Source organism: Callorhinus ursinus, unplaced genomic scaffold, assembly GCF_003265705.2.
Source record: "Callorhinus ursinus isolate GAN/ISIS: 27379988/994484 unplaced genomic scaffold, GSC_fseal_2.0 scaffold79, whole genome shotgun sequence".
Taxonomy (NCBI): Eukaryota; Metazoa; Chordata; class Mammalia; order Carnivora; family Otariidae; genus Callorhinus; species Callorhinus ursinus.
The window spans coordinates 2,709,027-2,729,440 of NW_027397141.1; the positions used below are offsets into that span (position 1 = coordinate 2,709,027).

At 54.2% G+C, this 20,414-nt stretch overlaps 1 protein-coding gene across 1 annotated transcript; it reads left to right on the forward strand.

The window, feature by feature from the left end:
- Window positions 1-374: 374 nt before the first annotated feature.
- TEX29 (testis expressed 29) lies at window positions 375-19,905 on the forward strand. Its single transcript, XM_025874600.2, has 6 exons — window positions 375-2,594; window positions 2,689-2,784; window positions 7,178-7,288; window positions 18,100-18,169; window positions 18,859-19,022; window positions 19,741-19,905. Exons 2-6 carry the CDS (start codon window positions 2,727-2,729, stop codon window positions 19,779-19,781), a joined length of 444 nt encoding a protein of 147 aa, XP_025730385.1. The 5' UTR covers window positions 375-2,594; window positions 2,689-2,726; the 3' UTR covers window positions 19,782-19,905.
- The last annotated feature ends 509 nt before the right edge of the window (window positions 19,906-20,414 follow it).

Consider the following 20,414-nt stretch of genomic DNA (forward strand, 5'->3'; position numbering starts at 1 on the left):
AATACATGGTCGTGGTCCCCTAGGGCTGATTCCCATTCCCGGCACTGTGGCCCCTGGCATCGCGGCGCCTGTCACCATGCCAGGGAACGGTCGGGAGGAGAGGCCAGGGGCCCCTCACTTCTGGTCCCTCAGTTACCAGGGAAGCCCTGGTTTCCTCTCGAAACACAGCAGATCACGTCCTTAGGCTTTCACATGTGGTTTTACAAAGCTACGATTCTGCGGCTTCCCCTTCGGCCACAACCTGTTTCTTTCCTCCTGAGCAGATAGACCCCTCTGGAGACTTGTCCATTTCCTCCCCGCTGGGCTTCTGCCCTGCTCCCCCCATCGTTGGGGAGATTCCCGGAGCACCCCAGGCCCACCCAGCCAGGCCAACGTGGACCCTGCCCTTCCCACAGCGCCGCAGGCCTCCACGGACGGACTGTGAGCTTGCCGGTTCCCTGACCCCGGGCCCTACGCCCCCCATGTCAGCAAAATCCCTTTACGGTGCTAGTAAACGGTTAGGAGTTGGAATTCTTGGCGGTTGTCATGGGTCCTGGTGGTACTTTATTTCAGAAAACCCGTGGCAACACCTACTCCCCCTGGGAAGTCCTCACAGTTGACAAGAGCAAATGTCTGTCCTCTCCTCCCTCCTCTCCCACTCTTCTGTCAACGAAAATGAAATGTGTTCAGTGCAGTCGCTAGTCCTCACTGGGGAGCGGGGCTCAGGGCTCACAGACTAACTCCGACCACGCTGGCTGCTCCCTTGGTGGCCACAGAGAGGAAGCGAGGCAAATGTCCGGCCCCCAGAGGAGCCGGGCGCCGACACCCCTGCCCTGTGGACGAAGCCGGACACCGGAGACCGCACACCCCGTGCTTCTAGTGATGGGCATGCTGAGCGCGGCGGGCCTTGCTGGCTGGAGGTGCACCATGGGTAGCGGGGCAGGGGCGACGCCCTGCTCATGGGTGCGAGGTTTCTTCCTGGGCTGTTGGAGACGTTCCGCAACGGGTTGTGAATGCTGCAGACTCCGCAAGTGCCCCGAACCCACTGACTGGTGCACTTCCCGTGGGTGAAGCGTTTGGCCTGTGAATTGCAATGCAGTGGGCGCCAGGCTAGCGCATGGGGCTGTCAGAAGCCCTTGGGGTGTGGGTGCTACCACGGAGCGGGTACTGTGTCGTCACCCTCATGTTACAGTAAAGGAAACCGTGGCGCCGAGGCCAGGTGCTACGATTGGTGATGAGGGGGACTGAAGCCCGCTTCCTTGTGGCGTGAGCCGTGGGAGGACAGGCACTGCCAGATCCGCGGGCTCAACACCGCACCCCAGACTTGCCAGGCTGCTCTCACTGGGGGCCCGTCTCCCACCCACCCCACCGTGGGCCGCCCTGGCTGCCCTTGCGGCCCTCTCCCCTCTCGCCTGCACCCTCCGCTCCTCTCTGGCCTGGTTGTCACGGTTTGCCTTCCCCCACGTCTCCCTGGGGCCCTGCTCTTGGGGTCGCAATGACCCAGGTCCCAGCACAAGGCTACCCTGATTCCCGCCCCACCAGCTGTTGCTCGCTGCCCTGGGCTCAGCCTCTGGCAGCAGTGCAGCTCCTGAACCCCGCGGGCTGGCCCTTCATGGCCCCCACAGCCCTCCTGCCATGTCCTGTGGCCTCCTTCCCACCTGCGGTCTGCCAGCACTCAGCCCTCCCCTATAGGTCCCTGCTCTTTGCCCCTGCGGCCCAGGCGTGGGAGAGGGATGGTCACCGGGCACCTGGACCTCCTCACTGCTCCCATACCCTTCTCTGGGCTGGGCACGGGCCTCCCTCCTCTCCCACTCTTCTGGAGCTCCTGCCCCCCAGGCCTGCCTCATGCAGGTTCTGTGGCCCCAGCAGGCTACTTCCCCAAGGCACACAGATGGCTTTCCAGCCCACCGGCTGCTTGTCACGCCCTTGGGACCTCAGCCCTGGCCAGACCGGTCCAGACCGGTCCCCTCAATCCTCAGGTCTCCCAAGTGTGCAGCCTCTTGGTTTCTCAAGATTGGCCAGGCCTGGCTGACCCCAGGGCCTTTGCACTTGCTGCTGCTTCAGGCTTGCATGCTTTCCCTCACTTCCTCCCCACACTGTTCAGCCAGCCTGAGGCCGCCGGCTTACCCCACGTAAGCAGGGAATCAGTCTCAACTCCGTGCTCTGCTTCTCCCCTGCAGCACGTGCCTGACCTGACGTGGTCTGTCTCCTTCTGTGGGGCTCCATGTCCCTGAGGGCGAGGGGTTTGTCTGTTTTGCTCACTGTTGCGTCCCAGCAAACGTGGACACCCCAAGAAGGACGACCCAGGAGCGAGCGCAGGACGTGAAGCCAGGCCTGGACATCCTGCAGAAAAGGGTCTTGGGCGGGGGGTTCGTGGCCCCCCTTCCACTCGCCCTCAGCACTGTGAGCATTCCCGCCACTGGGCCCCCCTGTGTGATGTCATGGGCTTGTGTGACGTCACAGTGGACAGGGCGGGCTTGCAGTCGGCTCCAGTCTCCACTGGTGGGAGCCCTGGAGGGAGGAGGTGCCGGTTTCTTGTTTGATCCAAAGTTGTCCCCTTGGAGTGTAACAGGGCTACGCGGCTGAGGGGGCTTGGCTGGGGACATGGTCGCCGGGTGAGACCTGGGCCCGCGCTGCCTGGCCCCCTGTCCCTGCCCGCCCCCCCCCGCCCATGAGGTCCCGCCTGTGCTAACCCGTTCTCTCCCCCAGGTTCCCTTGACCCTCTCGTCTGCCCTTCGACTGCTACAATGCGATATGCACCAGAGTTCAAAAAGTCCCCCTCGCATCTGCTGAAGAAATTTGCAGGTACCTGGGAAGGCCCGCCGCGGGGGCCTGTTTCACCCCGTGGTGGTGGCGGTTACTCACCAGGCTGAGCCAGGGACCGGGGGCAGTGGGATGCAGGAAAATGCTGTGAAGCCTTCATTTTCTTGCAAGTGTCGTAGAGACGTCTGAGCCGGAGGTGTTCAGCTGGCTCACGGGGCCCCAGGGTCAAAGACGTTTCCTTGTGATGAGCCACATGGATGCTTCCATCTCAAAACGTTTGTTGCAAGAGCGACTTTCTCTTGAAGAGAACATGTTTCTCAGCAGGAAAGCCCGCCTCCCCCATCCTGGGTGCCCTGGGCCTGCGGTCGGACACTCGTACTGGGCGCCAGGGGAAACCAGGGCTACGGGGCCCGCGAGGCTGCCGGTCCGAGTGTGCACACATCTGCGCGGCCACGGAGAACCACACGGGGTGCCCCGGCGGGTAAGGAGGGAGGGGCCGTTCCCACCGTGCACGCTGCCGTGTGACTCAACTTTTCTTCTCGGGGGAGCTTGTCTGTGTGCACTGTGTGATAAAAGATAAGAAAATGGAAGGAAAAGAAATTTGGTTTCTTCCTTTTTTTTTTTTTTTTTTCTTTCTTTGGCTTGGAGCCTGGACTGGCGGGGAGGGTTCTGGGCTGGCCAGGCTTCGGTGAGACAGTTTTCCTGTCACTGGGGCTCACTCGCTCGGACGCCCTTCCTGGGGCCAGTCTGGGGGGCTCCATCACACAGGGCAGCCGGGACACGGAGGTCAGTGGGTCTGGCTCCAAGGCAGGCCGCGGGGGGCCCACTGGAGGAGCTGTGGTTTCCCATCCACAAGGCCCAGGGCAGAGGAGCAGGCTGGCCTGGAGTTGCCCCTCGAGTCTCCTGGCGGAAGCACCCACATGGGGGACAGTGTGTTCTTAGGCCCCGGGAGTGGACAGCCTCTCTCGCCTCTACTTCAGGGCTGTGGGACTGGCGGCCCCGTTGCGGTGGGATGGAGAGCGGTGCCCACCCCCTTCTCCAGGTGTGGGCTGGGGCAGGTTGGTCACTCAGGTGTAGCGAGGCAAGCCGGGGTCCCACCTGTGCTAACCTGCTTGGGGCGGGAGGTCGTCTTCCCTGTCCTCACTGACCCACAGAGGGCCCCGCTCTCCTGGCTCACAGTGACCCACCTGCACTTTGACCCTAAGCCGCTATTCCTCCAAGTTTGCGGTGGGGGGTGAATGGGGGCATGTGACAGTACATCTCTGTCACCCTCAGTAGGCATCCATGTGGCTGTTACATGTTTTTTACTCTGGGACTCGTTGCTAAACCGTTAGATGACAGCTGTTTTGTCAGCACCTGCCGGCAGCCTTCCTGGGGCCAGATGTGCTTCTGTTGTTGCAGGCTGCCTCTGCTGGGCACTGGCCACTGTGGCCTGGGCAGGGGCGGGGGAGGGCAGGTGTGGGGGCTGGGGAGGGGGCGGGCAGGTGTGGAGGCTGGGCAGGTGGAAGGAGGTGGGCAGGTAGAGGGGGGAGGGGGAGGGGAGGTGTGGCAGGCGGCCGGGTGGAGGGGGAGGGAGGGCGTAGGGACGGGGCAGGTGGGGGGGGCATAGGCTTGTTAGAGGCGGCCTGGATGCTGGTGGACCAGAGTTCAGAGCAGAGCCCAGGTCAGCCAGCTGTGCCCGTTGGTTCAGACCTTCATCCCCACCCTGGCTGGGACTCCCCCTCCATCCTCCAGGATGCAGCCTTGGGAGGGCGTGCCTGACCCTCCTTTACGGACTTCTAAGGGTGCTGTCAAGCCCTGAGGGCAGGTGCTGACTCTGTGCGGGGGGAACCCCGCCCCGCCCCGGAAGCGCTGCCTGCCCGGTGTTCCTGTCCTCAGGTGTGCGGCTTTAGCTCCCCCACGTCTGGGCTATCCTCCTGCCTGCCGCTGCTGGCAGGGATGGCGTGGCTCACGTGGTGCCACTGAAGGCTTGCACAGCCTCGGGGCACCAGCCTGGGACTGAACATACAGATGAAGGAACGAGGGAGGGTTGTCGAGATGACAGGCAGCCTCCTAAAGAGGGACTGGCCGCGGTGGGGGGCGGGATTGGCCATCTTCATCTCTGCCCACCATACTCCAGCTTGCCATGCCTGGCAGGTGCTCACCAGGTGGGTGTGGGGAGACAGAGGGGTGCACCCAGTCTCTAGGGGCTGGGGGGCACATCTCAGCTCCACCTAGCCAAGCAGGGTGCCGGCCTGGGGCTCAGTCGCACTCCGTTCAGACGGTGTCCTGTTGAGGGCAGAGGGCGAGCCAGCGGGTCCCCCACCCCACACGGGGCAGCCTGTGAGTTACACCCTTACCGCATGGTTCTGTGCGCCGGGCACTCTGCCCGCCCTGAGGGTGGAAGACCTACGCGGGGTCTCGTGGCAGAGCGACGGCCAGGGTGTGCTTGCCAAGCTCGGGACTCCAGCCGTCCTTCATCAGCAGAGCTAACCTCGGGCCAGCCCCAGCCCCAGGCGGTGAGCTCTCTCCGAGGCTCTACGGCACTTGGTCCTTCCAGAGCCCCACCGCTGAGACCATCCCGTCCCCGTCCCGTCCCCATTGTAGAGAAGACGGGGCTCTGCCAGGTCACGCGGCCGGCAGTGGGGGAGGGAACTTGAGTGCAGGGACCTGGCGTGTGGCCTGTGCCCGTAGCCCTTGTGGATGGATTACGTAGCCTCTAAAACCAGCGTCCTTTTCCTCATGAGGTGCTGTGGCGTTGAAAGTCGTTCCAGTGCCCGTGCCTTGTAAACTGTAAAGTGCCTTACAAGTGCCGTTTGTGTTACGTCTGTGGAGTGGCCGGAACGAAAACATGGGACTCAGCAGCGGGGCGGTCTGTGGTCCTTTCCTCCCACAACCACTGTCCCCTCGTCTGAACCCTCCTGTCTCCACCCTGCGGACGGTCAGCTGGGCGCTGTCCAGACCCCAGCTCCGAAGGGGTCACGCCAGGGATGGAGAAGTAGACGAGATTCTTCTGGGGGCAACTTTCCAGAAACGCAGCAAGACCGCGGGGGAGGTCCAGGCAGATAAAACAGTCCTGGGGAGGAGGTGGGGTGGGCGCGGAGATTTCAGATGTGCTGGGAGACTAACCTCTGCACAGGTGCTCTGGGGACCAGCTGCTCTTCCAGACTGTTCCATGAAAGCAGCCGGACTGGGAAATCACCGACCCACATGTTCTCATGTGAGGAGTGACGTTGAAAGAGAACAATCGTTATGAACAAAATTATGCCTCAACAGCTGGTTTTCTGCCCGTGCTCTTGGCTGAAATAATCCTCTGCCATCATGGAGCACCTTGGAGAACCCTCGGTCCTCCGGCTCCATGAAGACAGTGGGGTGGTAGGGACGCCAGCTCTCCTGGTCAGCTGTGTGCTCTTGGGTTTCCTGGAACTTTCTGGACAAGGTGGAGGGGGCTGAGCACACCTGTGTTTGCCACCATGCTGGCTGTCATCCTGTGGGGCCCCTGCTCTGAATTGTGTGGGAGTGCGGTGGTGGCCGTGCTCCCCATGTCGCCATCGTGAGGGTCTGGTCGGGCTCCCTGCAGCCTGGACCCCGTCAGAGGCGAAGCTGGGCACGGCTGGCATGCCTTTAAACGGATGACCCACCTTGCAGGGCGACTGAGCACTCGGTGACCCCGGGCAGCGGGGGAGGCCGGCCCTACCCGGCCAGCTAGCCGGGCTCTGGGAGAGGGCAGTGGTGCAGGAGGGTGACGCGGGCTTCTCCGTCCCCTGAGGCCGCCCAGCCTGGCTGCTGGAATGTGTAGTGGCAGTCCAGTTGCACGCCTCGGGAAGGAGCGGGAGGGACAGTGGGTTTCTCTGGAGCCCCCACCCGCGCGCTGGGAGACCCCAGCAGGGTTTGGGCAGACACTGCTGCCTGCCCCTGAGGGGACTCACGGGTGCCCGAGGCTGGAAGCGCATCAGCATTCGGCGCTGAGCGGCGCTGAGATGCATCCCCCGCCATCTGCGCCGCTGGGCCCACGGCCCGGATACCAGCTTGCTTGCTTTTGGTCAAAGCTGACATTTTACGTTCTGTCCTTTTCAACCAACTTTTAATTAAACTCTGGAATAATCTTCAGCCTGAGTTGATAATTTTAGCTCACCGTGTGCTCCCCTGTGAATTAATCACACGTTGTGCCTGCGACCCCGATGTCCGTTGTATCCGATCTTCGTTTTCCGTTTCCTTTGCAGAGCGCCGGTCCTGGCGCTGCTGAGATGCACTTTGCCCTCAATCATTACAGGACCCCGCATCAGTGCCTGCAGTTAACTTGACATTATTTTGTTCAGAAATCGGATTCATCCTAGATCTTGGGACAGAGATTTGTATGATGCATAATTAAACACGTCACCCCCCCAGCACCAGCCTTGGAGCGCCCCCAGCCATGGGCTGGGGCTCCTGGCAGCGCTGTGTGTCTGCTTTGCAGTGTGCGACATTCCTCTGTACGACATCTGTGACTACAACATCACCAGGGACCGCTGCAAGGAGCTCGGCTGCTGCTTTTATAAGAGCGTATGCTACGAGAAAGCCGTCCCCGGTAAGCATCCGTGGCCCCCCGCCCCGTGCCGAGCAGCCACTGAGCCCCACAGGCTTCGTGCCCTCGCGGCCTCCGCCGCACCCTGGTTCCATCACTCTGGCGAGTTAGCGGGGCGAAAGGAAGTTCACTCCTGGATGGAACTGAGCTGATACAAGAAGGGTCCCGGGAAGACCCTGGGCATGCGGGGAGGGGGCAGAAGCAGCTGGTTCGAGGTGGGGCTGGCCACCGGCCGTGCCCAAGGTCAGACCCCACGGGGCTTCGCCACAGCCCTGTCACGGTCAGCATAAAACCAGACCCCACTGAGTGCACCCTGACCCCGGGAGTCCAGGATGCACCTGGGATGGTGGGGCCAGCAGGGAGTCCCGATCCGGGGAGGCTGTGGGAGCGGGGAGAGGCCACCCCCCCCGCCCAGAGCAGGGCCTGCTTCCGCTGGGGCTGAGGGATTCACGGTTGAGTGGGAGAGTTGGGGTGCGGGGCAGGATACAAGCCGGGGTGCCCTGGGGGAAGGGGTCTTCTAGTTACACTGTCTGGGGCTTTGCTCACACTTCAGAGCTTTGGGCTTCTCAGCCTCTAGAATTTTCTAAATTAGTATCTCCAAACCCTCACAAAATTCACTAGATGACTGATGTGTTTTCTTGCCCTGTTTGCGGCCCTTTTAGAAGTGAGGGTGCTTGGCTCTAGGAGTATTTGGAGAGGAATGGTGTGTGCGGCGGGGTGGCCTACACAAGATCTTGCCAGAGAGGAGGAAGGTGCCCCACAGACAGAAGCTGGCACGGGCCGCGGACACTCAGCGGGTCCCATGCTGTGGGAGAACGTGTCCCGGGCCCTCCCTGTCCCAGGCCACTCTCCTCTGTCCTCACCTCCCCGGTGGGTAAAGGCATGCTTGTGCCGGGAGACTGGAAAGGTTTCTTCTCTCCTCTGAGCCCCAGGTAGGCTGAGCCCTCGGAGGTGAGACGCAGAGTGACATCTCCCATTCCCGGACATGGGAAGGCCTAGGAAGTCAGAAACATTCATGACTCATAACTGTTCCCAAGGAGGGACTCATGGGGCTGCCTGATCCCACAGACCCCAAACGCTAAGCCAGCTCCTTGTTCAAGAAGGAAGTGACATTCTGCGTAAAGGGATCAAAGAATCCAAAGCATCCGCAGGATCCTGGCTCGCCAAGGGGGTGCATTTGTCTTGCTTTACGGTGAAGTTTTGGCACTTAGGGCAAAAGAGGAGGAAGTTTGGCTTCTCAGAAGGAGGTGAAAGCAGAGGCCATAAGAAATGCCATGAAGATTTTCTGATGACAATTTCTCATCCAGATCTTGAGTTGGAAGACTTGGGACCAGACTCTCCTTACTTCTTTCTGCCTCTGGGAGACCCGAGCAACCCTAGGATCCCACACCTTTCCCTGTACCTGTAGATAGAAACAGCTGGAAGTTACCTCTTTTTTGGTTATTTTTATTGAGATAAAATTCTCATACCATACAACTTACCCCTTTAAATAAAGTGTACAATTCAGTGGTTTTTAGTGTATTCACAAAATTGGGCAACCATCACCACTATCACTTCCAGAACATTTGTATTAGCCCCAAAGAAGCCCTGTACTCATCAACTGGACAATCCCCATTCCCCCCTGCCCCCACCTCCAGCCCCTGGCGACCGCTGATCTGGACATGTCACATTAATGGAATCATGCAATATGTGACCTTGTGTGTCTGGCTCCTTTCACATGTTTTCAGAACTCATGCGTGTGGGAGCAGGTGTTAGCACTGTGTTCCTGTTTATGGCTGAGTAATATTCCATTGTAGGGATAGACCACATTTGGTTTATCCCTATGTTAGCTGATGGAAATTTGGGTTGTCCCCACTTGTTAGCTACTGGGAACACACGTGTGTATAAGTTTTTGCATGAACATATGTTTTCACTTCTCTTGGGTATTTAGCCAGAAGTGGAATGTCTGGATCATTTATTAAATATACTTAAAATGTTTAAAGAACTGCCAAACTATTTTCCACAGTAGCTGCACTGTTTGACAGTCTCAGCATGATTACCTGAGTTCCAGTTTCTCTGGATCCTCACCAACACTAGTTGTCTGTCTTTCTGATGATAGCCGCCATGATGGATATGAAGCTGTGTCCACTGTGGTTTGGATTGTATTTCTCTGATGAGTAATGATGTTGAGTACCTTTGCATGTGCATTTGGCCATTTGTGTGTCCTCTCTGAAGAAGTCTATTCACATTTCTGGCCCAGTTTTTAACTGGGTTAACTGGGTTAATTCTTTTTATTGTGGTGTTGTAAGAGCTCTGTATCTCTTCTGGATAGTAGACCCTTCTCAGATAAGTGATTTGCAACTACTTTCTCCCAATCTGTTGGTCATCTTTTCACTTTCTTGATAGTGTCTCTTTGAAGCACAACATGTTTTAGTTTTGATGATATCTCGTTTATCTGTTTGTTCTGTGGTTGCTTGGGCTTTTGGTGTCATAGCTAAGAAACCATTGTCTAATCCGAGGTCACAAAGATTTACATCTCTGTTATTTTTCTTTTTCTTTTTCTTTTTTTACATCTCTGTTATTTTCTAAGAGTTTTATGGTTTTAGCTTACACATTTATGGCTTTGGTCCTTTTTTTTTTAATAATTGATGGAGCATTTCTTATGCAACAGACACTGTAAGGTATCATTTGCAACCCTTACAACAACCCCACACGACAAGGAAAATGAGATTCTGAGGGTTTAAGTGACTTGCTCGGGCTCTAATGACTACCCGCGGCTGAGCTAGGACCTGATGGCCCCAGCAGTCTCATCAAATGTAAGTACGGTTGTGTTCCACGCGTCCAGTGACAGGAGCCATCTCTGTGGCCCACCTCTGAGGAAGTAGAATGATCTCTGGCCCACTTTAGGGATGGGGAGATATCAGGGCAGACCTCCAGCAGCTCTTGGCCAAAGGATGATGGAATTTTGAGGCTGACGGTCTTCAATAGAGGAGACTGTAACTTTGGAGAATCCATATGAGCTGTGCTCTTTTTCTCTGCTTCCATGGGTCATCTCTTTCCTTTTGGTTCTTAGATCTGAGCTCCCTCCTTCTGGTTGACTTTGGGTCTGACTTTACTCAGGATCTGGTTTTTTGTTGTTGTCATTTTTATGAAGGCATTGTCCTTCCTGGTGAGTACTCTTCTGCTTTCTGAACCTCTGGTTTTGAGTAATGGTATCCCAATCTGTTAAAATTCCTCAGGGAGGGGTCCTCCTTCTGGGACCCTGGCTGGTTTTACATTTAAAAATTACAGTTCCTTGTGCTATGGTGAGCACTGTGAATTGTGCAAGACTGTTGAATCACAGATCTGTACCTCTTCCAGAAAGTGGTCGCTTTTCTGTTCAGAGAGTTGCTGCCATTCTTTTCTTGGATCTCCTGTTGAGTTCATAGGTGTTCAGAATGGTTTGATCCCTATCTAGCTGAATTCCTGGGACCAGACAAGATTTAGGTCTCCTACTCCTCTGCCATTTGCTCCTCCTCTGGCTTTGGTCCATTTTGACTCAATTTTTTTTTTCCACGGTGTGAGGCAGGGATCCAGTTTCATTCTTTTGCATCTAGATATCCAGGTATTCTAGCAGCATTTGTTGGAAAGACTATGCTTTCTCCATTGAATTGCTTTGCCATCCTTGTCTAAAGTCAATTGCCCATAAATGTGAGGGTTTATTTCTGGGCTCTCAGTTTTATTCCACTAAGCCAGTACCACACCACTTTGATTACTATAGTTTTAGGATAAATGTTGAAATTGAAAAGCATGACTTCTCCAATTTTGTTCTTCTTTTTCAAGATTGTTTTGGTTACTATGGGTTCTTTGCATTTCCATATTAATTTAGGACCAGCTTGTCAATTTCTGGAAAAAAAAATGCCATCTGGGATGTTGATAGGGATTGTGTTGAATCTATAGATAACTTGGGGGTGGGATATTGCCATTTTAATAATGTTAAGTATTCCAACCCATGAACAAGGGATATCTGTCCATTTATTTAGGTCATCTTTAATTTCTCTCTGCAATATTTTGTAGTTTTCCATGTACCAATCTTGCCTTTCTTTTGTTAAATTTATTCCTAAGTATTTTATTCTCTCCTGATGTTATTATAAATGGGTATATCTCCTTAATTTGATTTTCAGATTGTATATAGAATCCTAGGTATAGACACACGAGAATTGAAAGGTTGCTAGAATATAGAAATGCAATTGATTTTTGTATTGTGATCTTGTATCCTGCCACCTTCTTGGACTTGTGTATTAGTTCTTCTCATTTATAGTTGATTACTTAGGATTTTCTGGATACAAGAGTGTATCATCTGCAAATAGAGATTTTTTTACTTCTTTCTTTCCAATATAGTTGGTTCAATTTCATTTTCTTGCTTAATTGCCCTGGCTGGAAACTCTAGTACATGAGGAATAGAACCAATGAGAATGGACATCCTCATCTGGTTCCTGATCTTACGGGGATGTTTTCAGTGTTTCATCCATAAGTATGATGGTAGCTATGGGTTTTACCAAAGGTCAGGTTGAGTAGGTTCCCTTCTCTTCCTAGTTTCTTGAGTGTTTTTATTATGAAGGGATGTTGGATTTTATCAAATTCTTTTTCTGCATCTATTGGGTACCTTAGTGATGCTCTTTATTACTCATGTGGATTTGAGTTACTGTCTAGTATCCTACCCTTTCATCCTGAAGGGACTCCCTTTTAGTATTTCTTGTAAGGCAGGTCTGCTAGTGATGAATGCTCTCAGTTTCTGTTTGGGAATGTCTTAATTTGTCCATTTTTGGAGGATAGAGTCACAGTATATAAAATTCCTGATTAGCAGTCTCTTTCTGTCAACACTTTGAATATTTCATCATCTTGCCTTCTGGCCTCCATGGTTTCTGATGGGGAATCTGCTGTTAATCTTTAGGTTTCTTTATATGTATCATGTTGCTTCTCTTCTGTTTTCCAGATTCTCTGTCTTTTGACTGTTTATTATGTATCCAGGGGTGGATCTCTTTGAGTCTATCCTAATCATCAAATTTAGGAAGCTTTTGCCATTTCTTCCGATACTCTTCTCCTTTCTCTCCACTACCCCTGGGACTCCTGCTGTGCATGTTGGTCCACTCCATGGTACCTCTCAGGTCTCTGAGGCTCTGTTAACTTTGCTTGATTCTATTTTCTGTTGCTCAGATAGTCTCAACTGATTTATCTTCAAGTTTGCAGATTCTTCCTTTTGCCTGCTCAAATCTATTGAACTCCTCTAGCGATATTTTCATTTTTGTTACACTCTCAACTCCAGAATTTCTATTTTGTTCTTTAAAAAAATAATTTCTGTGTCTGTAATTGGTACTCTCTATTTGGTGAGATATCATTCTCCTAATTTACCTCTTCTGACATCATTTCCTTTAGTTTTTTGACCATATTTAAGGTAGCTAATTTAAAATCTTTGCCTAGTGAGCCAACATCTGGTCATCCTCAGGGACAATTTCTGGCTTGTGTGTGTGTGTGTGTGTGTGTGTGTGTGTGTGTGCGTGTGTGCTCGTACTTTCTTGTTTCTTTGCATATCTAATATTTTTTTTATTGAAAACTAGACATTTAAAAATGCGTGGCAACTCTGAAAATCATGTTCGCCTGCCTTGCCAAAGTTGTTGTTAGCATCGTTTAATGACCTTTCTGAACTAACTCTGTAAAGTCTGTATTGTTTGTGGTTTGTGACCATTGAAGACTCGGCTTGGTTAGCTTACTGGTCAGCTAATGACTGGAAAATCTGCTTAGATTCTTGGAGACAAAAAGTCTCAGTCTTCGTGTAGGGGCTTTCTGTGTGTGTTGAGGCACACCTTCAACAGTCAGCCAGATAGTTTCCAACTGTGCCTTAATCTTTACTTCATGCTTACACAGAGATTCAAGGCAGCCAGAAGTGAGAGTTTAGGGCCTTCTCAGCTATTTCCTAAGTATGTGCACAGCCTTGGGCATGCCCATTGCCTTCTGGATCCCAAGGAATATGTCACAGCTTTTCAGACCTCCCTACAGACAGATAATTCCCCAGATTTTCCTTTTAAACTTTTTGGTCAACCTGTTATCTACCCCGAACTGCTATCAGCCACTTTAGCCATCATGATTTTCAACATTTGCCTCTGATTGTTTTCAACAAATGCCTGAGAAGAAGCTGTTCACACTAAATTAGCTCCAAGTCAGGTCAAAGAAAGACAACCTTGCAAGTGAGATCTAGCGAAGTACCGGTTGGATCAAATAATGACGGTTCTTTGGGACTGGACTTTGAAGAAGCTCCAGCCCTGTTCTGCCCCCTTCAGAGATGCCAGGCTGCTAGTGGTCACCATGATTGTGGGCTGTTGGTTGAAGACTACCATGGAACTGGAGGTGAGCAGAAGTAGAAATAGCACCAGTTAAAATGTCCACATTTCACTGTTCTTACTGACACTTACCTGTGCATCTGCAAACTTTTGATTGATTAATTTTCAGAGTTCTGAAAACGTTTATTCTAATGAATGTTGCCAGTGTTCCCACTGGTTTTATGGAGGAGGGATTGGGGCGGGGGGCTCCTTTTCTACACTTTTTTTTTTTCTGATGTCACACTGGAAATTCCAGACTTTAATGAACCTCAGGTCCAGTTGCACACAATTGGGTAGTGAAAGCTGCAATGAGACACAGCACTTTGTCTTTAAATTTGTTTATTGTCCTCTACTTCTCTCATTGTAAAACCTACAACCTGTAGCCCGTGTGGAATGGCCTGTCGTCCAGCAGCTTGTTCTCCGGGGCACGTGACAGCTATTCCTCAGTTGAGGTCCTGGCACTGGGTGGTGGTTTGGCCATAATTTGCTGCTTTTTGCACGTGTCATCTTTTTGTCATTTTGTGGCATTGGTGGTTTGACACACATCTCACTGTTGGAGGGCAACAGACGAGCCCGTCGTGGAGCTTTACCTCTTGGCTCCCGTGTCCTAAGCACTTATGTATCTTAGTTTTTTGTTTACCATTTGGGGCTTCTAAAAGCAGGAAACATTCACATCCAAAGGGCATTTGGATTTGTTCTTTCAGTCTTGCACATAGGAAGATGCAGAAGACATTCAGTTCCTAAGTCAGGTCTCACACGTGGTCGTAGTCTTTGGCTGTCCCTCCGGTTCCCTCATGTCCCAGTGAAACGGCCCCAGCAGCATCATAAGGTGGTGAGATGGAACCTGGAAGGCAGATCGTGGCTAGCAGGGGCGCACAGATTCAAGCTGCTGCCACTACTTTTCCCATCTGTCCCTCCCCTGAATGTCTTCTCATGAGAATTTTATGAGAGAGTTAGCCATTTTGCTCATATTAATATGTAATCCAAACATATCGTGCGTTAATATTATTACCTTATGCCTGTAACTCATTTGAAAGATGAGCCTTATTCTTTATAAGCACCTTACGTATTGGTGTCTGTGAGGAACCCAGAAAAGAACACGGACTCTCAGGAATTTTCTGTCAGGGAAGGGGGTTCACTGTTCCACAAGGAGTTAACGTCATTTCTGCATGGAGGCCAATGTCAGTTTTAATAAATGAGTTGTGTGGGCTATAGGCTTTTTCTTAACTTCTGACTTCTTTCAAGCTTGAGAGGTTGGGCCATCTGTGGGAAGAGTCTGGGCAGTGAGCCCTACATTTGGGTTTTCACTGTGCCCTCAAATTATTTTTCATTTCCTTGACATCTTTCTCATTCAAGACGGCAAGTGAACCTTTGTGCTGTGTAAGTTGTAGTATTCAGTGACAGGGTATTATGAGTTCTTTGTGCACATAATTCCATGTTATGAAAACCTTTCACCAACTTCTTAAATTGGCTGGTTTGAAGTGCACATTGTGTTACGGCATAATCTGTATTATTAAGAATATGAACTTGGGGAATTAGCATCAGATCTTTGAGAAAGAATTGGGAGTTCAGAGAGAATGACTTGCCTTCACCCTTCAGTCTTGATTCAGGGCACATCATTTAACATGTCACTTCTTCTAAGTGTTTGACTTCTGTTTCTTCATGGGACGCGCTGAGATGATTTCAAAACTTTTAACTGTATCGGGGGGTGAAATTACCGAGAGATTCCTTAAAGAAAATGCTTTCTTCAGTTGTTGCTATTTTTCAGTGACCAATCATAATATATGGCTTATTATAAACCACATATATTGTTGATAGCAAATCATGTGCTGGCCAGGTCCTGCGCAGACAGGATCACAGAGACGCAGTCTCTGCCTCCAAGAACTTGACACCAAAGACTGAAAGTACTTACATGTGTAAAGATTTGGAAGATACACTGACAATCGGATATTCCAACGTGGTCCATGCATATGTCTCTTTCACTGCTTAAATTCTAAATTTCCTCCATGAACCAGGACACAAAATCACACTAAGGAACATACATGTCCTGGAATTCGAGAATTTGAGGGCTCCCTTCCTGTCCCTTAAAAGCTCCTGGTTTGATCATTTCCATTCAGTTCATTCAGCGTCATTTAAGTGCACTTTCTCTGTGCCATGCCCTTTGCCACACCCTCATATTAGTTACTTATGCTGTGTAACGAGCTACCCAGAACTTAGTGGACTAAAGCGACAGCTTAGAGGCTTGGCTGGGTGGTGTGGGCTTGGCAACTCGTGAGGTGGCAGTCATCTGAGGGCCGGACCGGGGCTGGAGGGCCTGCTCTGAGACGGCTTGCTTCGCTGGCGAGTGGTACTAAGGGTTAACAGGAAGCCTTTTTCCGTGCCATGAGACCTGCTTGCCTGTCCTTATGACGTGGCGATGGCCTCTTCCCAGAGCGGGTGGCCCGAGAAAGTCAGGTAGAGGGCCACAATGACTCTGACCTAGCCCCGGCAGTTACACCCTGCCCAGTGCCCTTGGTTCAGAGGTCAGCCCTATGCAATGTGGAAGTGTCTACACCGGGGTGCAAATACCGGGAGGCAAGCATCCCTGCGGGCCATCCTGGGGGCTGGTTATTGCAGCCCTAGAGATGGAAAGATGAACTGAGGTGAACATGTTTCCACGGGAAACGCATCATTGAAGGAAAGAAACCAGCTGATTAGAACAGAGCCTTCAACAAGCAGCTCGCTGCTTGGTTCATTGCTGTGGTGTGCTGGCCACCCCTGGCCAGGTCCCACTGCCTCCTCCACCCTCTCCCTGAGTGACTCTTGACCATGGGGTGCCCCTCGTATGTATGGCTGGCCACCACTTACTGAGCTCGGATCAGTAGGGAAAAAGGAAGCTTTGGGGCTGCTATCACTGAACGGTTTGGCTTCAACCCCCTTCAGCTTTCTGACTTCAGCCCCCATGTTAAGGATCCTGGAGGCCCTGTCCGTTCTCAGAGACACTCTGGGTTAGTCCAGAGAATGCGGTTCCCGTTGGAATAGCCCTTTCATGCCTGTGAGGCAGCTTTCTCTGCAGCTACTGCTTACCTTCCGTTGGGGGTTGAATTTTGTCGGCTGCCCCACGCCCCCGCCATGGATGCACTGAAGGCCAGACCTCCGGTACCTGTGAATGTGACCTTAGAAACACGGTCTTTGCAGATGTGATTAGTTAAGTTGAAGTCACACTGGACTACCGTGGGCCCCTTACAAGAGGAGACCTAGAGATGCCCAGAGCACGCACAGAGGGGAGCGCCCCATGAAGACGGTGTCCCAGAGGGAAACTGCCACGTGCTGACTGAGAGCCAGGTGAGGGGCCTCCAAGCCGAGGACACCAAGGAGCCCCGGGACCGGCAGGAGCCAGAGAGGCAGAAAGGAGGCCCCAGAGCCTCACGGGGGCGCCCCCGTGGACTTGTCCCTGCACAGCTGTGAGACCGCACCTTCCTGTCGTCTGAAGCCACGCACTGGTGGCACTTTGTTACGTCAGCCTCAGCACATGAATGAACCTCCAGGGACGCGGCATCTAATAGTGTTACTGCTGGTTAAGGACGGGTGAAAACGGTTTAGAGGAGGAAGTAAGAGAACTGGAGCAAACCCTGTTGCTCGAGGTAGGGGTGTGCAAAGAAGTCAGTCTCTGCCCTTTGAAAGAGTGAAAAGCTGTGCGAGGTGAGGGACGATGGTAGTAATACAATAGGGACACTGTGCACCAACTGTGTGCCCGGCGCCCCTTTGGGAGCTCCACGTGCGACCCGTCCAGTCCCGATCTCCGCCCAGTGAGAGGGTCCTGGTCGCAGGGCTTCCGCTGAGCACGCTCACGGGGGCTGCCTGGGCACGAGGGCCCCAGCACACGGCCCCTCGCTCTGCCTGAGCCCAGGAGCCATGGACCCCAAACGTCAGGCCCAACGGGAGAGGTGCCTGCGATGGAGGGCCCCCACGGGAAGGCTTCCCTTGGGGGTGGGGGAAGGGGCCCAGAACGTTCCCACAGCTAGAAGCACGGGAATAGGGGCCGCCGCCCAAGAGTCACCCTGGAGGCCCAGGTTCTTCTGTTGGGGCGAGTCTAGAGAAGGGGGGACAGTGGAAGGCCCTCCTTAATACAGAGACGCTCAGCCGGTGGAATGTGGCTATCAGCCAAGAGGTGTTCTCCTTCTATTCAGCCTTGGGACAGCTCACCCTAATGTTGAGGAACCGTTTCTGGGGAGTTGGGGTGGGGGGCCCCGCTCATGGGTGGCAGAGGGGCTTTTCTGGAGAAGAGTCGAGGGCGCTGCCTGCACCACTGTCCCCATGGGCAGCCCTCGGCTGTCCTCTGCGTGGCCCACGTGGAGCCTCACGCGTCTGTGGGGACGTCGAGCCCTCGGCAGTGGCCCCAGGGGGGAGGTGGTGGAGGAGAGGCCGCGGGCAGCAGGGGCAGGGCGCCACCTGCCTCGGGCGGGAGGCCCGACTTCCGTAACGGAAACTGTTTTCCAGTCTATGTGCAGGTGTTCTCTGTCTTGATCGTGATCATCGCCGGGGCCTTCATCATCACTATCATTTACAGGTCAGTCGCTCCTCCACTGAACGCACCTGCAGAAGGTGCGGGACTCAGGGTGGCGAGGAGTGGGTGGGGCTGTCGCGGTCGGAGGGGCCCAGCGGCTCCCCCAGAGCTCCTGATGATGCCCCCCAGCAGTAAAGGAGCTCCCACATGGTCCGTGTTCTGCTCGCCCCCCTCCGCCCATGAGCCGGCCCGGGGCTCCCCGCCCGGTGTGTCTGCAGGGTGCTCAGCGCTGTGAGGCACAGTGTAGACGTGCTCCAGGCAGGAATCTCCCCTCTCGTTTCGGTGACGAGGACGCAAGGCCATGGCAGCTGGCGGCTGCCCACGGTCAGAGCCTGGATTCATCGTTGCCACCCGGGGCGGAGTGCCCCCACCACGAGCCCCCTTACGACACAGATAGGAGCCCCGGAGACTAGCACGTCACTTTGTCCAGCAGCAAAGAAAACCACTCCCCTGCTCTGAGTGGTGCCAGGTGACGTCTTGAGTGACCTGCCCGCACACTCACCCCGTCCCTGCTCTGTTCTCGCCCTCGGGCATCTGGACGCCGAGCACGACTGTATGTGTGGTGCGCCTATCAGGAGCTGAAGTGGGCACGGCTAAGGCAAAGCATGTGTCCCCTGTTTTAGGGAGACGGCCTGGTGAAGGACCGGACGGCCCATCGAGTTGTCCACCTTCAATTTCTCTCTTCCCATCAGAGTCGTTCAAGAGAACAGGAGAGAAAAGGAAGTGCCCACGGACGTACCTCTTTCTCCTAAGTCCAGCGAGAAAGCAGAGGCAGCCCCATCCGGCGGGCAGGTGGCCTCCCAGCCCGCGAGTATGGAGCCACTGAGCAAGAGTGAGAGCATCAGGGGGGGGAATGGTAAGACGGCAGGTCGTCCAGGCACAGGGCGCAGCTTGGCTCCTCCAGAGACCCTGTCCGGGACAGGCACGCCCCCGGGGCGGGCAGGGCAGGGAGGCGCGCGGGCGGCCCTGGGGCTGGGCGAGTCGGCATCCGCCGAGCGAATCGGGTGCTTCCTGGTGGGGGTGCGGAAACGCGTGGCCCAAGGGCTGGGAGCAGCCCCTCAGGACCCGGCACCTGTTATTAACTGTCTCCAGAGGGGAGGGCTTTGGCGGGTTGCTTGTTGCTCTTCACAGGTGAGCACCTGGCCAGCTTAGAGCAGGAAGCACCCCAAACCCTCAGCTCTACCTCAGGCTGTGTGGGTGCGTGCTCTCTGGGCCTCTTGTTCCCCATTAGCTGTGAAGACTCGGTTTCACCGTAGCTACGGGGCAGAGAAAAGGCCTACCCAGACATCTTGTCGGGTCTGGACGCCTGCCCCTGCCGAGCTGTCTGAGCCGCGGTACTTTCCCTCAGGGCAGGACGTGCACCCCCTTGTCGGGGGCTTCTGCAGAGTGAGGCCACGAGAAGTGGAGACACTTCTCCTTTGCTGACAGGGAGCCGGGGCAGACAGACTGTTGACCAGACTTGTCTTTGACTAGATCATGGCCATGTAGATGGGTTCGCAGACCTGATGGCATGCCCTTGGGACTGCTGAGCATTCCATGCAGCAAACCTGCTCTTTGTTTGATCTTCAATCCAGCTTCCTTGACAATAATGGAAGAGGAAGAGACTGAGGACTGAGGGCATGCCGAAGCCCGAGTGAAGATCGGCAGAGACGCCCACCGAACGGGCCCGGCCGGTGGGCCGCCGTGAAGTGTGTGATGGAAAGAGCCACAATGAGGGAACAGTAAAGGTATTTTCAGTGCTTCCTGTCGCGTGCTGTCGTAGTCACTGCGGCCTTTCCGTCTTCGGGCAGACCCAGCCCGCGGGAGCAAGGACGCTGAGTGGAAGCTCTCGGCGGCCAGCTGTGCCGCCTGTGACCGCTGCTGGAGCCCCGCGAAGCCGCCACGCCTCTTCTCGGAACACAGGCTGCACCTGCATGGGGTGGGCATGTCGATACGACTCGCGGGGAGGCTCAGGACCGGCCCAGCAGCGAGCTGTGCGAGGAGAGGCCCGGCATCGGCCTCTGGGAGGCCCCAGGCCACCTGCTGCAGCTTCCTCACGGCCCCTCTTCCAGGGCGGAACACACCTAGGTTCCAGAGTGACGGGCAAGCGCTAACTGGCGGGGGGATGCAGCCCAGGGAGCCCCTTGGTCTTGGAGAATCTCTGCCTTCCACCTTGAAAACTTGGGTTCTCCAGAGCAGCTGTGGCTCAGGCATCCATACACGGCAGGCTTAATATATACATATGTGGGTGTGCATACGTGCATATATA

Bases quoted from the DNA above. Each gene is read 5' to 3' on its own strand.
- TEX29 (XM_025874600.2), top strand. From the start codon at position 2,727: ATGCGATATGCACCAGAGTTCAAAAAGTCCCCCTCGCATCTGCTGAAG. The intron at 18,170-18,858 runs GTCAGTCGCTCC...TCTTCCCATCAG, and splicing joins ATCATCACTATCATTTACAG to AGTCGTTCAAGAGAACAGGA. The intron at 19,023-19,740 runs GTAAGACGGCAG...TCTTCAATCCAG, and splicing joins GAGCATCAGGGGGGGGAATG to CTTCCTTGACAATAATGGAA.